General features: G+C 33.1%; 1 protein-coding gene across 8 annotated transcripts; it reads right to left on the bottom strand.

Annotated features, from left to right (window-relative positions):
• Nucleotides 1–2,125: 2,125 nt before the first annotated feature.
• LOC143623742 (protein NARROW LEAF 1-like) lies at nucleotides 2,126–7,058 on the bottom strand. 8 transcript variants are annotated; one of them, XM_077094580.1, is made up of 7 exons: nucleotides 6,852–7,058; nucleotides 6,008–6,086; nucleotides 5,428–5,923; nucleotides 5,091–5,234; nucleotides 3,838–4,078; nucleotides 3,263–3,763; nucleotides 2,126–2,722 (listed from the first exon to the last, which is right to left on the bottom strand). In XM_077094580.1, exons 3-7 carry the CDS (start codon nucleotides 5,908–5,910, stop codon nucleotides 2,364–2,366), a joined length of 1,728 nt encoding a protein of 575 aa, XP_076950695.1. In that variant the 5' UTR covers nucleotides 5,911–5,923; nucleotides 6,008–6,086; nucleotides 6,852–7,058; the 3' UTR covers nucleotides 2,126–2,363. The 8 variants fall into 8 exon arrangements, with proteins under 8 accessions (XP_076950695.1, XP_076950700.1, XP_076950698.1 ...); XM_077094585.1 differs by having other exon boundaries at nucleotides 5,428–5,900; nucleotides 6,854–7,058; XM_077094583.1 differs by having other exon boundaries at nucleotides 6,858–7,058.
• Between the last annotated feature and the right edge of the window lie 9,654 nt (nucleotides 7,059–16,712).

Genomic DNA, 16,712 nt, shown 5'->3' with positions numbered 1-16,712 from the left:
ATTGAATTCACATCACTGCGTCGCTGCAATACGATGAATTTCGTTACCTCATTATATATAATTAGCTAAGAGGATTCTAATTCGAATCTCTATCTGTATAATTTAACTAAAAAACACTCTCTTTATACTTTATTTAGTTTTTTTAAACCACACGGTTCTCCATCTATATCTCCATCTTACTCAAATAATTATTTTATTATATATTCGATTTTATATACTCACAAAATTATATAGATTAATAAATAGTAACCCTCAAGATATAAGAAGGGAAGTTTTGGGTGTTCTCTTTATTTCATACTCTATATTATTCTCTATATTAAAGAGAATATATAAGTTTAGAGCTCCAATGTAATGCTATTAAGTGTGTAAATTGTATGTAAAATATGACAAAGTGAATATGGTCCAGTAGTATCAAGATTTGTAAAAGTGTTTCTCCTCATGAGATTAGTCCCATTATGAACAAATGTTAAATTTAAGAGTGTATTTTAGTTGTTCTAAAAAAGTATGGAAGTTATTCAAAAATTAATTTGTTTTTTTTTATATATTATTAGGTTCTTAATATATCAACCAACCAATCCAAAATTCAAAAAATAACTATATCCAAGGCATAGACCTTAGTGTCTATTGGGAATAGAGTGGCATGCAGCGAAAATCAGCAATACATTTGTACATATGATTATTCATGCAGAAAACAGAAAATAGAGAGGTTACAGGAATTTTAACAAGGTTCGGTCTCAACATGAAGAACTACACCTATAGATTGCAATTAGGTTATTGTTTTATGTATAGAACCAATATTACGATTACAATAACGAGAAATAAATAGATTAGGGCCACGATATCTAACTTGATGGCTAAGAAACTAACTATGAGCCTAATAATTAATTTATCAAAACTGGTCAATAGCCCTTCTTGTCATCCTAACCTAAAACCCACAATTAAACCCAAAGGCTTTACAAATCAGTGGTATACACATTTAATCCATCCTTGATCTTTGAAGGGTCCTACATGGTCAAATGGACCTTCAAGGGTGTCATTTGCACACCGCGCCGCCCCTTCCTTTCACGCATGACAGACCAGAATGAGGGTGATCATGCACACCCTTTAAAGGGTGGCGGGCCCTCATCCAATATTTTTATTTGTATCTTTCTTCCTTTTGTTATTATTTCTTTGTATTATTAAATAAAATGGAATGATATGAATGACTCATAATTGGGGTTAAGTGGTATAGTTGAATGATGAAGAGGAAAAATTGAGTTAGCACTAAGACATGCAGACATGACGAATAGAAGAGAATGACCCATACCATTTGGTAAAATAGTGAGCACCCTAGTTGTTAGCATGCCACCTTTAATTTATTGACCGATTCTTAGAGAGCTTCTCAAAGAAATATATGATAAATAAAACTCCTCTACTTGCTCCAAACCCAGAATCAACTAGACAAATGTTACAAGGATTGAGGGGCTTTATGCATCTTTTACCACGAGGTAGCCACTACATGGAGTATGACTTAAATCACAATGAGTTATAATTTATTTGAAAAGCTCTCCAAATTGGTTTTTGTTTTTTCTGTAAACTAGTTTTTATCCCCCGTAGATTTTACATTATTCGTTTATAATATTTATATATTTTTTTGGATTTTAATTTTATTTAGTATAAAGAAATTAATAATATACTTAAGGTTTGATGATGAAAGAGTTTCACAAAAAATAAATGAGATGTTATAACCCATTTTAATAGTTATCTGGGTTTGGTGAGACCCATAACCCGCTTATTTTTTTACAATAAATTTTTTTCTCAATTATAAATAATACGGAGTATCTTTTAAAAAAAATCAAATATTAAATTTTAGTATATTCCTATTTTATAGGATTTTCATAACAAATATTTGATGAGATTAATTTTTAATTTAATGAGATGTTATAATCTAATTTTTAATTTAAGTGCTATCTGGGCTTAGTGACACCCATACCCGTGAATTCGGAACAAATGGATGAGAAACCTCCATTTACAAATAAAGCAATCCGGTGGCTTGAGAGAAGATAGGGAACAACCATAGAGCTAGAGCTTTTAAAGGTTTCGTTTATATATACTTAAGATTAAGATTAAGATTAAGATTAAGAACTACTTCCAAGTAACAGCTATAAACTGTTTGTTTTATTGATCATCAATACTTGCAATACAGTAGGTTTTGAACATCATAGGACTAAAAATTTAGATACTTTAATAACTTTAGCCATTGTTTTGTCTAAACAACCCTACAATCTAACCACTGGTAGGCAACCTTAACAGCCAAATTATGCAAGGGCCAAAAAATATAAACCAATGAATACAAAACTTAACATACTTACAGTTTCCACATATTATGCTTCATCATCAGATTGCTTTCGTCTCTTAAGTTCTGGTTCGCGCAATTGCAAGCCGATGGATATTTCTTCAGAACCGTTTCTTAATGACGGCTGAGTATGCAAATTTGAGTTTCCGTGGGGCCCACTTTGATGTGAAGGAAAGCTTGATATGAATTGATGTTCAATGTTATTAGGAGCTGCTTCAATGCCACTTTCAACATGGAACTCTAGAGGGGCAATTTGGTCATTTAAATTAAACGGTAAATGATTCTTATTGGGTTTTTGTGGTGGTAGACACTTGTAAGAAGATGATTCGCCATTTGGATAATCGGTCCCTGCGGACGTGGATGCATTCTTTTGCTCTTGCAGGGCAACTAAGTTAGGGAAAAAGGGGAGGGTTGAAAATAAGAATCCGTCAATAAAAATTGTTATAAAAATAAAGCAAAATTGTAAATATATATTTAGGATTGGTATTATTTCAGAACTTCCAAATAATTTGAGAACTTTAGTAACTTTTAGCAACCAATCATTTTGTTTATTTGTTTTATATATTTGAATATTATTTGAGTATATTTTTGTCATTTATAATGTAGTTTGGTGATTACATATATGTAATCACAAGTTTACATATGTGTAATAACCAATTTACATATATGTGTAATAAACAATTTACATATATGTAATCATAAAATTACATATAATAAAATGGCAAAATTACCCTCAAGAATATTGAAAATATAACATAAATAAATAAATGAGTGATAGTTAAGAGTTCTTAAAAGTTCTTAAATTATTTGGAAGTTCTGAAATATATAATGTGAAATCTCAGATTAAAGAATTCCCACCCCTAAAATAAAAACTATAATCAAATTTACATTTGTGCTCCCATGTAAAGATTCTTTGAAAGTACAAACCTTGAAGGCCCTCATTGGTTGTGATCAAATCAAGTTCGAGAACATCAAGAAGACGACCAAGATCAACCGCACTGGTCCAACTCTGTGGAGGTTGACCATCTTTGACTTTTAATCGACCTCGATTGGCAGTCCCACCCCAAATTATCCCAACAGGCCTCGGTTTTTCACGATCTTCTCCTGTTAAAATAATCAGACTTCCACTATCACCTTCCAGATCAAAAGTTTTTTGGTTCTCACCAATTACCAAAAAGTCGGTAAGAAAGCAAGTTCCTTTTTGGTCATTGTATTCTAAGGCGTATGCCACTATGGTCCCTGTAGTCAACCCAGAACTTCTTCCAACTTTTGCTACTTGTTGGCCAACTACACTGTTGACCTTTGACTGCAGATCTATGATTTTGACTTCACCAATTTTGCCGATGCCTCTAACCAACGTAGTCACATCTGATACGTTAAAGTCTTCAGCAAATGGGATGAAAGCGCCATCTGCTCGCACAAACGTTTCTGCATAATACACGGGGGCTTTTATAAAAATTGTAACATATTAGTTAAAATGTATGAGGTGAAATAAATATTACCTGGATTTGTACCAGCAAATATGCCATACCAAAGATCATCTGTGATGAATGAGGTTGCTCTCTCAACAGCACCAAGATATACACCAGGTCCGAGGCTAGGTGGCATAGGATGGAACATTTTCTGGTTTGGATAGTCCAAGTCAACTGCCACATGTCTGTTTGTTAGAAATCCAACCTGGCGGTTTCCAGTTCGGCTTTTTACAATGGCACTCATTGTACCGCATGTTCTTCGGTTTGCAACCTATGGATGCAACAAATCACTAGTCTGCTTTTGGATGCAAGAAACCTAAAACTGATGAGCGGAAATGCCTAAAATACCCTTTTATAATGAATGACTATGGTGATCTTGTGAACCGAAGTCAATACCTTGTGTAGTGGAAATTAAATCTAGGAATGTTTCATTATGAGCCTAATACCTGATTACATACACAAAGACTACACTAAATAAGAAAATTATAAAATAACCCTAATATTGGCAGAAACCCTCTTCTACAAATACATAAATGCATTATATCTAACACTCCTCAAGTTGGAGCAAAGCTGCTAATCATGTGCAACTTGCTACAAACAAAATGAACTTGCGATTTAACGACTTAATGGCAAGCTGATATCGGTTGGATTGGTAGAGGCTTAATTCTTGGCTATATGAATGGTTGACTCGCTCCACGATAAAGCCTCGTCAACTCAAGTACTCAAAAATGCCCCTAACTTAAATAAAGTATCTGTGTGGCCTTGAGATGCCTCAAAATACAAAGTGATGGATTCAAATGGCATGAACCAGCTCAAGACACTACACTAACTGGAAACGTATGCCAAGAATGTTATTATTTAATTTCTCAACAAGTCCAATTACCCTAGATCTTGGACACCGGAGAAAATGCCTCATCATACTCGATCCAGAGGATTTCGAAGAGCCTTTTGCAACCAACAAGGCTTTCATCAAATGCAATGAACCATTAGGTACGGTTGAATAAGTGACTATGCATAGGTATGGTTGAGTAGTTGACTAGCTATAGCAAGAAGCAATCTCATAGGTCTCGCTCTCGCTCCATTCACACCATACAATTTACCCTAATAAAGGTAGAAACCCTATTCTATAAATGTACTGTATTTAACAACTTCAACACACTGTTGGGTCTTTTTATTTCACATTCAATAAAGAATGTAACAAAAACACGAAACTGGTTGATATTCAAAAAAACTAACTTCCTGCAAGACAACATTATAAGCATACAAAACAGACTTGAAACTACCTGGGAACCAGAACCAACTACTGGATCGTTTCCACGCAGCCCATCAATAAGCTCTGTGTAAAACTCTTCCTTTGGAGTTGCTTCAGGTGCACCATAGTATGAGAATTCCACCACATCAACTTCACACCACACGCCCCCGGGTCCCTGTTCAACCTATTCAGTTAGTTCACATAAACCAATAAAAATTATCAACTTATTAGCCGGTTTATCAAATGTTAGTTTTCATTCTCATCCTATACTTATAATTCAAGAATTTAAGCTTGCACAACTACAATAATATAATTTGCTATCTTTTAATTTCTTCAAATTGCCATTGGGACGATAAAGAGTTAAAAACCTCAAGAGCACATGGCACAAAGTCACCACAGCCGAGCCACTCTCTGTGAACCTTCCGACCCACAAATACAAGAATGGCAGGTATATCAGTCAACAAACCGCCTCGCATCCTGAATCCAATTGCAGTTGCAATACTAACTTGCTTCAAATTCTTACTATGAAAAGCCCTAATCGTCATGAGTTCCAGCAAAGTAATCGCCTTTTCACCCGTAGGCAACCGATCAATCCGTACCGGCAAAACGCCTTTTAAAAGGTTGTCAAAATAATTAGCTCGGTCTTCAGCAGCATCATTCAATCTGCAAGAAGTTGGCCATGAGAAGTATGTTGCGTTGGTATCAGAGAGTTGACCCGCTGATGTGGCGCCAGCAACAGACTCTAACGGTGGAGTTTCAGGATTACCGCAGTCTGTTCTTTCCATGTCCAAAACCGATTCTTCAGATTGTGTAGATCCCGTGAGATGGTGATATTTAGACCCTAGATCCATCACATAAATCCAACTTGAAAACAATCAAAAGTCACATAACTTGAACAAGTCTAATAATCCCCAATTTTAATAGATTCATCAAACCGCATTCACCCACCTGCTCTTTGATTTTCAATCACTATCAGAAGCAATGCGATTGATGATTTCAATGGCTTGTTATCTGCAAATTATCGGGCCTGTATCTCAAGAAAAATATAAAATCCACCAACATATGCAAAGAATTAGAAGCAAAGTGAGATTTCTTAATGCAAATAAAGCAGAAAACTAGAATCATAACTGTCCAAGAGCAACAAAATAAGCAGAAAATCATACACATACTTTATTATAGGGACTTAAAAAAATATTTTCCGACAGTCCCGAATTTCAATCTATTTTCCTTCAGCAATCTTATACGTGATTTTTTTTTAACCCACGTATCCTTTTATATATAACACAAACCGAGCTACATCTGGATAATGGGTAAGCGAGCAACAAGTTGCGCCGCTGTCCCCTTTTGAATCGCAAAGCCTATTCTACTAAATATAAATCCTTGGTTCCTCGGGCTCTGCGAGTCACTGTGGACCACCTTCTCCACCCGCTCCAAGAAGCGAACCGCCTCGGGAGCTAGGGATCCAAAAGTGTCGAAGGCAAATGGAATGAATACGTGATTGATTAGCTTTTAGTTGGTATGGGATTGCGGGAGGAAAATAGGTTGAAAATCTATATATCTTAAGTTAGGCTTAGCACCGGGTGAAAGAGTGAATATTAAAATCCAATATCCCTTTTCATGCCAGATATTAAAACATCCCTAAACTATTTAATTAACATGAAGTCAAAATTGGTCAAAGCAAAGAATGCGTCAAAATCCCTAAATCTAAACAAACATTGTAACAAACAAATCAAGAACATGATCGAACGAAGAATCATCATAACATATAATGGAATCGGAATCAATCACTTACACTTACACCGGAGCTATGAACTATGCAGCAGCATATTACATGTTTCAAAATGTTAATAATAATAATAATAATCGGTTGTCAGTCGGAGCAGGTGAAAGTGAGAGGCCGTCCGGCGAAGGAAAAGGGGGCTTCTAAATTAGGAAAGAAATACTATATGTGGAAAGCTGTGATTCACAAAATCACAGATGATAAAAAGCTTCTTTTATTATTTTTCAAAATTATTATTATTATTATTATTAATTGATTAGAAAGTGGCATCATTATAAAAAGGAAATAAACAAATCATCCAAATTCAATCATTGATTTTTGACCCACTGTTCATCTTTTTTATCTTATTATTATTTTACCTTTTTTATTTTTTTTCGATAAAAACAAACAACTATCTCAATCACACTAATTAGCAATGTTTTCATACGCCTCCCGGACGCTTTATCAGGTCAAAGGTCGGACAAATCCAAAAGGGCGGACCGGTATTTGACCTGGATAATGTCATAAGTCATAAATAATTTAAATATATGTATAATTCATATACATATAAAATATAATAATAACCCAAAATAATAACAAACTTTAATGTTTATCTATATTTTATACATTTTTTTTTAAATATATGATTTATGTTTGATCAATAGAAACATCAATTAAGTTTGGTTGGTTACAAAAGTTTAATTATTAAAGTTTCTATCTCCTAAATGACCCAAGTTTGAATCCTAGCACGCACATTTTATTTTGGATTTAATGAAAAATGGGGTTTTACCGGGTCAACCAGTCCGGGCCGACCGCCCACCCGCAAAACTGGTCGGGTTTTTCGAAACGTCCCAAACACACTGACCCGACCTGGTATAGAGACAGGGTTCCGGTCCGACCGAGCGGGCCGGGCCGGGTTTCAAAACATTGCTAATTAGTCCTTCAATTACGAACAAGTCTCGTGACAAGGTTTTCATAAGGATTAAGGCAGGTTATCGAGTCCGAGTTATCAACATCATGTGAGCGTAGTAGGGTGATGATGAGTTGTCCGATGCCAATGAATGTGTGAACCAGAGCTATAAGGCTATCCGTAGTGGGGGCGAGAAGGAGCGATAACGGGCTACAAAATTGGTGAACACCGCCCCACAGGCGATATTGGGACGATTGGGGGGGTGAATTTATCGCCTGCTTTTTAGTTTATGTTTATTATTATTATATATGTGTGTGTGATATTATATATATATATATATATATATATATATATATATATATATGTCTGTATATATATATAGCTACAACATCATTACACCTCTAAAACAAAAACTCGCTCTTTGCTGGCTGGACGCCATGTCACACCCCAACCTACGGCGTAAATGTCGGGGTGGACTGATTACTCACAGCTTTTCAAAGGTTACTATTATGCAACATTATAAGTTTCAATATCTATTTAATAATTTCAAATAAAACAATTACAGTTAAGTACATCAAGTATAACGAAATTACAACAATGTTTAATTAAGTTTGTATCCTAAAAAGCATCTCTACGTGATCTTCATCTTGCTAAACAACCAAGCTAATAACCTGCACATGCGTACAAAATATATGTATGTCAACAACACATGTTGAGTGAGTAGATCACCAGTTTTGACATAAACAAAAAAATGGTAATAATATATAATGATATAAGTGAATAAAAATAGACAAAACTGTTATCTGTGAGTATAAACAATAAAACCATAGCACATACATAAACAATCAACCATAAAGAAAGGGCTAAACCGTTGCCATGCGAATGGGCATTGGTTACCAAAAATGAGGTGTTGGTGAAACCATTGCCAATGCGATCGGGCTCTGGTCACTACGACGGTCGTATGATCATACTATAATGAGATTATGTTGGACCTCTCCGAATGCGATTCAAGCAAGCAAGTAAGCAAATAGCAAGTAACAGGCAATCATTCAATTGATACACAATACAAAGATCACAGTTTGCGTTTGAGAAATAATAAGATAAATAATATGATAAGTGGTACGCAAGTGTCCCCAAAACATTTGAAAACAAGTAAAATAGGGGAGTGATTACTCACCGGATCGGATGAACGAAATGTAAGTGATGATGTGAGAACGATGAACCATTCGGGATATACCGTCAAGGATTCCTAGTTAAATATAATAATATAAATCAATTATAAATGATATACTCGATTTAATGAATTAAGATTTTGATGTGATATGATTTATGTTTGAGATTAGATTGCTTATAAATTGATCGACGAATTTCTATTATGATTGCTAGTGCGGAAATTTTATTAACTTAAGTAAATAAATATGAGTTAAATATAATACCATTATTATTGTTATCATTTTAAAGAATTAATACTTTTATTGTTTTATAGAATCACCATTATGTATACTTGATAAAATCATATAATTGGTCTTATAAATACATAATTTAAATAAATAATTTAATATAAAATGCTAATGTATAAATAAATATATGATCATAATAATAATGCGTTATTAATTAAATATAATATGTAGTAGAATAAATATTCCATTTATAAAATATATTTAATACGTTTAGTACAAATATAAGTAAGTTTATAAAGACGTTCAATGATTACGAAACATGAGTTAAAAGTGTCGGGTTTTAACAAAGTAACGATGATTGATTATAAAAGAATTATGTATATATACTTATAATAAATCAATAGAGGAGGGTTATACTAAAAAGAAGTAGTTTCCTAGGAAGACTAGGAATAAATCATAGCCATTGGATCATGCTAATCAATTGTTGAGATTTAAAATTACCAATAACCGACATAGTTTCCTATAATTACTCTATTACCGCTATAACCGACATAGTTTCTTAAAATTGTTCTTTCACCATATGTTGTAATGCCACTTGTCAAAAATCTATTGGTTCTTACCATTCTTAGTAAACTCTTCCTTTTTATTTGAACCATTTTCTAAATCAATATACATATATATATATATATATGTAATCGAAAGTTTTCAACGCAACTTGACAAGAAACATTACTTCAAGATGTTGGTTTACAAAAATAACAAATACTTGGTATTTAATATTAATTATAAAACATTTAGACTAATTAAAATACTTTAATAAAAATAAAACCATAAACCGCGTCCAGGGGGGCTCGAACCTGCGTCCCTGGCCGGTTCGAATGTTTAAACCCACACACAAAACCACTGGACCAAGACTGCTTGTCTGTTGAAGAATAAAAACAATAATTTAAATGCAGCATCTGTTACATCCACAATTTGATTATAAACCCTAAAACCTAAATTGATTAATCCGTTCGTCGATTGATAAAATTGATTTAGGGTTAATCTTAATCGATAATAGACGAACTGAAACCATGTTTTAATTACCTTTAAAGCCGCAGGTTAAATGGAGAACGATGGACGGCATGTGACGGCACACGAAGAACAAAACAACATGATGCGGGAATGTATAATACAATTAAGGTTAGGGTTTTTGATCGATGGGTAATGATGAAGGTTCAGCAGAGGTTAATTGGGTTATATCGGTCTGTAGTTGTTATATTGTTACTTATGAAATATGACGGGTTTTGTTAATTTTATAAATTCGTATCCCATTGATTGTGTTTACCAAATTAGTGATGACAACAAGGTCGCTTAGACATGGTAACCAATATGGACAGATCAATTCCTACAATAGACCGAAGATTAAGCTCCAAGAAATGATAATGGATCGCGGGGTGGGTTTGAGACGGGTTTCTGGGCTACAGGTCACGGATCCGGATAAGGAGTTAAAAGGATTTATTATAATATTTATGCAGAATTTGCAATTTAGCCTCTTAAGTTCTAAAGTGGATACAAAAGGGTTAAAACTAAAGTTTTGGGTGTAAATTGAATATATGTCAAAGTTATATTCGAAAATTAATTAAATATAATAACGATAATAATAAGAATAATATTGGCTCGATAAAAGCGATGGGTTGTTGAGTAACATTTATCCGAAAAACGAAAACGGGTCGGGTGATATGTAAATGAAAAACCAGAGTTGTTACAGTCTCCCATACTTTAGGAAATTTCGTCTCGAAATTAAAGAATACTATAACAAAACCATTACATTTTGAGGAAGGGAGAAATTTTAAATATAATTTCTTTTTAAATCTGTTATAACACGGAACTTTGAATTGTCGAAATAACGCTCCAAACGAAAATCCGATAAGGGCACTTACATATAGGATGTACCACCGGCGTATCCACCATGTTCTTATCATCTTTACATTTGTACCGTTATCCCAACTACTTTCGGTTCTAGATTATGACACACAATTGCACGCATTATGATTTCCATGCGAGGACTTCAATAATTATGTAGGCCTCCATAATTACTTAGATCGTCGGATGGTCCACGTAACTCGTCCCATCATGTGGGTTACAAAACATTCGAAAGACATGATATTTAGATAAAACAAGAATCTTAATACGTTTTGGTAGTAGACTAGAAGATCGTAGCTGTGTAAAATATTACTAAAAAAATAATAATAAATAAATTGAACTCTTGAGTTGGCTTAATAGAATATTAAAGTTTCTAAAACGTCTTTTGATAAAAGTTATAGATTTTGAAAGTCTGAAAATAAATGAGGACAACAGACAAAACTAGGAGTATGGTAAGATAGATTTTATTGTATGAGTATAATCACTTAAAATTAATAAATTATTAGAATTGAAATTGTTAAATCCAAAAATCAAACAAAGATTTGTTATATGATACGGTTGAGAAAGATAAAATATTTTTAAATAAAAATGACAAAAAAACGTCTTATTTGATAAACTTAGTTATAATTGATTTGATTTAAAATAACCTGATTAATTAGATTAATAAAAAAATATGGATAATTGAAGTTGATTGAATTGAAATATTTTGATTAGGTTGCAAAGTATGGTTTAAAAGAATAAGTTTGGAAAATTTTGAGCTTGACGAACGGGATTTAATCGAGAACACACATGGCGTAGGTGATTAAGATTTCCATAGTTGTGGCAAGTATTAACAAGATAATCAAATGATCACATTGGGTACAAAACGATATGAGTATTGAATTGAATAATGATGGCAAGTGAATCATATCGAGTGAATTTTGACGTAAAGTTTCTTGTTGAGACACTAAGATTTTGTTGAGATTGATTGCTAACTTGATTGAAAACATATAGTTGATGTCTAGACATGCGGTTGTTATTGTCGTTGTTATGAGAATGAGTATGGGTAAAACAATCAAAATTACTAACAATTAGTTTAATGGACAAGATTTAGTTGATTGAATTTATAATTTGGAAATTGAGTTTTTATTTTAGAGATCACATGGGCTATCTCCTTGACTAAACATGTGGTCATGAGGCGGTTATAGAAATTAAATGATTAATGTGGTTTAATGTTGAGAAAGACATTCTATGATTAATAAAGATGTGATTTAATGAGAGGATTGGATAGTTGTGTAGATTTCATATGAGTTATTGTGTAAAACGAAACTTAGATATGTTATGCTGATGTTTATTCATGACTTAAGGATAAGTTAGAATCCAAATTGAAAATCAATGAGTTAATTTGATAAGTGAATGGGTTTTATCAAAGTTTGATATGTTTTAACAAATTAAAATTTGAGGTTGAATACTTGAAATATGTTTAGTGGTTTATGTATATGATATCATGAGCATTAAATTGTGTTACGTTATTTAAATCACTTGAGGTATTGATATTATAATAACGTGATAAGATGAATAGGTGAAAACCAATTTCAATAATTAAGTGTAAATTGTTTTTGGTTGGTTCGTGACAACCGAGTCTTGATGAATGAATGATCTGTATCCGATCAGGAGAATAAAAATGTTTTGAGCGTATGAGTAGATTGAATCAATAGATCATGATTAAAAAATGATTTAGTAAATAAGGAATTGAATAATTTAATAATAGAATAATTGAATAGTTAAATCAAATCATAAATTTTTTCGTATAAAATCAAACAAATAAAACAATTAACGAATGTTCTTCGAGGTGTTGGGTTTCCCATGAGCTTTCCATGGTATTTTGTTTCTCCAACTTATTAGCATACCAAAACCAAAACAAACGTGTGAGTTGGCCTCCCATGAGCATTACGTGGCAATTTGAATGACCCAACTTAATTAACGAAAACAAATCAATTAAGTTTGTCGTCCCATGAGCGTTACATAGCGATTTGACCGACCAAACTAAATAACGAATAAACAAACTCAAGCATAAGTAGTTGAAACATCTCGTGTATCACTAGGATGATAATGTTCCAACAAAATATCGCAAATATAACAAATTGTGCAAATGTACAGTTGGCGTGTCCATGGCGTCCCATGGGTTTTACACCCGACTAGACATTTTAAAAAAATAATAAAACACAATAAATGGTGTGACCGTTTAGCCGGTTATGTTAAACATTTAAAGTGTCGGTCGCATGACAATTCCCACAATGGCGGGGAATCTCGTCACACTCCCTAGTTATAAGCGAAAAAGAGCAAATACAAAGCTAGGAAATTCTTAAGAAAATTTCCGACAACAAAAGACAATTTAATAAATTTAAATAAAAATATTTTGAGGTTTAGGCGTAGCCTCAGAGTTATATAAAAAAATATTTTGAGAATGAGACGTAGTCTCGGAATCATAAAATATTTTGAAAGTGAAGCATAGCTTCAGAGTTGTGTGTGTGTGCATGACAAATAAATAAATAATTAACTAAGCCGTTAAATAAGTACATAATCTAGCAAGGCAATTACGTAAAGCTGTAAACAATCAAATAGAACACATCAGGTAAACAAATAAGCACGTATGACTCCTAAGCATGTTACTAAGGCACCACTAACAACTTATCTTAAACCCATGAGCGTTATATGAGAAAACGTAAAATACAAAGTGCATTAATACTTAACAAGTTACAAAACAAAGCATTAAGGACACATATGAGGTAGCATGTGTTGTGAGGGGAGACCGAGACGACTTTAAATACGATATTCCTACGTATGATAATAGTTCAAGAGTATGTTTGGGATTGAATTTGAAGGCAGCTTATTAATTTATTGGCTTTTTTTCACTACAAATGTCTTTTTTTAGCTCTTTGAAATGGTTGAAAAGCAGTTTTCTATAAACCCTAAATCTTGGCTTTTCAAAACGATTTTTGAAAAAGCCAATAAGTTATTTTCAATGGAAAATTCCCAAAATAAACGTTTATGAAAACGTTTTTCAGGTTTTAGGTGTCATTTGCAAGAAATTCCTAAAATATGTATTATAAATTAGTCGTGACGAGTAGTTTATGATTACACACGAGTAATTTGTAGAACCAGTTAAAACTTGCCACGTGCCCTTAAACTAACCATAACGAGCAGATTTACTAATCATTTAGTCGTCACGAATAAATAAGTTTCATGTTTCGTAATCAACGTCCACGAGTAATTCATAAGGCCTTTAGTCGCGACGACTAGTTTACCTGGTTTACATTCCTTACAATAGTAGTTTATTAGTAGTTAACTCGCCGCGACTAGTTTAACCTTACAATCTACTCGTCGCGACTAAAGAGCTTGTGAATTACTCGTGGGCGTTGATTACGAGACATAAAACTTATTTAGTCGTGACGAGTAAATGGTTAGTAAATCTGCTCGTTATGGTTAGTTTAAAGACACGTGTCAAGTTTTAATTGGCTATACAAACTACTCGTCATGACTATATTATAATACATATTTTGGGAATTTCTTGCAAATAGCACCTAAAACCTGAAAAACGTTTTCATAAATGCTTATTTTAAGAATTTTCCCTTGAAGATATCATTCGGTGTAAGACTTATATGAAGTATTAAAATAGATTGAACATCTTTTTAAAAACATTCCCCGGAGAAAATTTGATAAGATTGGATTTGGGAATCATAATTTCCGTTGTCTTATTAAGTTTTAAACAATATAATATGTGTTTATAAAAAAAGATGTTATTTATCAATATATATAACTTACAATAACTTAAGGGGTATAAAGTGTTCGTAGCTTTTCACATTGATAAAAATATCTATACTTTACACCATTATTGGTAGACCAATGAAGTTAGATATTTCTTTTCAATCATTTATTTATTGTAATATGTGTTTGTTTTTAAATGGATTTATTGTAATATATTACCAGTAGTTCTATCGTGGTGCCCTTAATCTCTTAACATGTGTTATGTTATGCAGGGGCGGATCCAGCATACAAACGGGTGGTTCCGGAGTTTCGAAATAATAGTGTACGGATATATAGAAGACGCGTAGGAACCACCTTATAAATTAAGAGGGAACCACCTAAAAAAAATTCCTGGATCCGCCACTGATGTTATGTCCACTTTCAAAAATGATTTGTTTTAATCCATCCGTCTCTGTCGACTTGTTTATGTATTTTTCACGGAGATAAGTGTTTAAGATTAGAGGCCGGTGGGAGCAAAATAATAAATCAGGGGGTTTAGATAACGGGTCCAAATAATTTTAAATCAAAACAAGTAACACTCTACCATGTAAGGTGCTCAATATATTTACTTTAGGCATACATTTATTTACTTTATTTACTAAAGGATCTTTGGCCTAGTGGTATCCAGAAGTTGTGTAAAGTGATACGATGATACCCCTTCCCAAGAGATTGATGGTTCAAGTCTTGGTGTGGACACATTAGTTAGCTGCTACAAAAAAGATTAAGATCATGTTTCAAGTAAATCATGGTATGACAAGGTAGTGTACGGGATTGTTCTCACGACATGTTGATGCATTTGAAATGTGCATAATGATCAAGTGCATTCCGATACGAGATATCCCGGTAATCATCTCTAAGACGACCGATGCTATCAAATATTTGGGCTATCTTTGGATAAAATATCGTTTCCTATTTTAAAGTCTGTTATCGAACGATTGGTGTAACTTTTCATTGTAAGTTTTGTTGTTTGTTTTGACTCATAGTGTCTTGCGAGTTGTTTTTAATAAAATTTGTCGTTAAAAAAAGTAAATCATTAATAATCTAAAAGTGGAAGGTCACACTTGAGAACGTTTAAAATTTTGAAATTATAATCTAAATTCAAATTGGATATGATGTTTGCTCGAACAATGTAGAGAAGCGGGGATGCTACAAATTTCCTTAATTTCTTCAAATAAAGAAGATCAACAATTCTTCCAAATAATAAAGAAATTCAACCAAAAACATTGACCCACACTTAAACATAACACATGTTGACCAGTCACTCACCGGTTCATCCTTAAAAGCGTAACAAACGTCACAAAAAAGAGATAAACAAGTCGCTACAATTACAGTAACAAAGAGAGCTCGCTTATCACACGGCATAGTGACATACTACTACATTTAACTAGAAAACCGCTCTTTATCATGAGATGAAGGAGAGTCAATGTTTAGGCCAAGAGGAACAATCCTGAATGGGTTAATAGATTATAGAAGGATGACTTCCGTAGTAATGTTTCTTGCCATGTTCCATATTAGCCGTACTAGTGTACTACTCACACCGGGATTTGGAACAAATCTTTTGTTTAGTTCAACAAATTCGGACTCACATAAATAAATACTAATAATAACAGTGCTTATCAAACCTTATGAGTGTAACAACAATAATAATAATAATAATAATAATAATAATAATAATAATAATAATAATAATAATAATAATAAATAGATGTCTGTTTGTTTAAATGGTGGAGAAATAAAGGCATACATACGGTAACTGTATATTTTCCAAAGTAGTTTTCACTAGCAATCTCCTACAATGCTTGTATGTTTTTTGGCCCGTTAAAAGGATCTGGTGAGGCCCCGACTTGCATGGTTTCAGTGTCCGGGAAGACCCATCCCGTGTGTTAATCACAAT

The sequence above is a fragment of the Bidens hawaiensis genome, unplaced genomic scaffold (assembly GCF_021521415.1).
Source record: "Bidens hawaiensis isolate Kalapana, Puna unplaced genomic scaffold, B.hawaiensis_p1.1 tig00003536_1, whole genome shotgun sequence".
Lineage (NCBI taxonomy): Eukaryota > Viridiplantae > Streptophyta > Magnoliopsida > Asterales > Asteraceae > Bidens > Bidens hawaiensis.
Note: the sequence above shows the minus strand (reverse complement) of the source record. Positions and strands in the feature narration are given on the sequence as shown.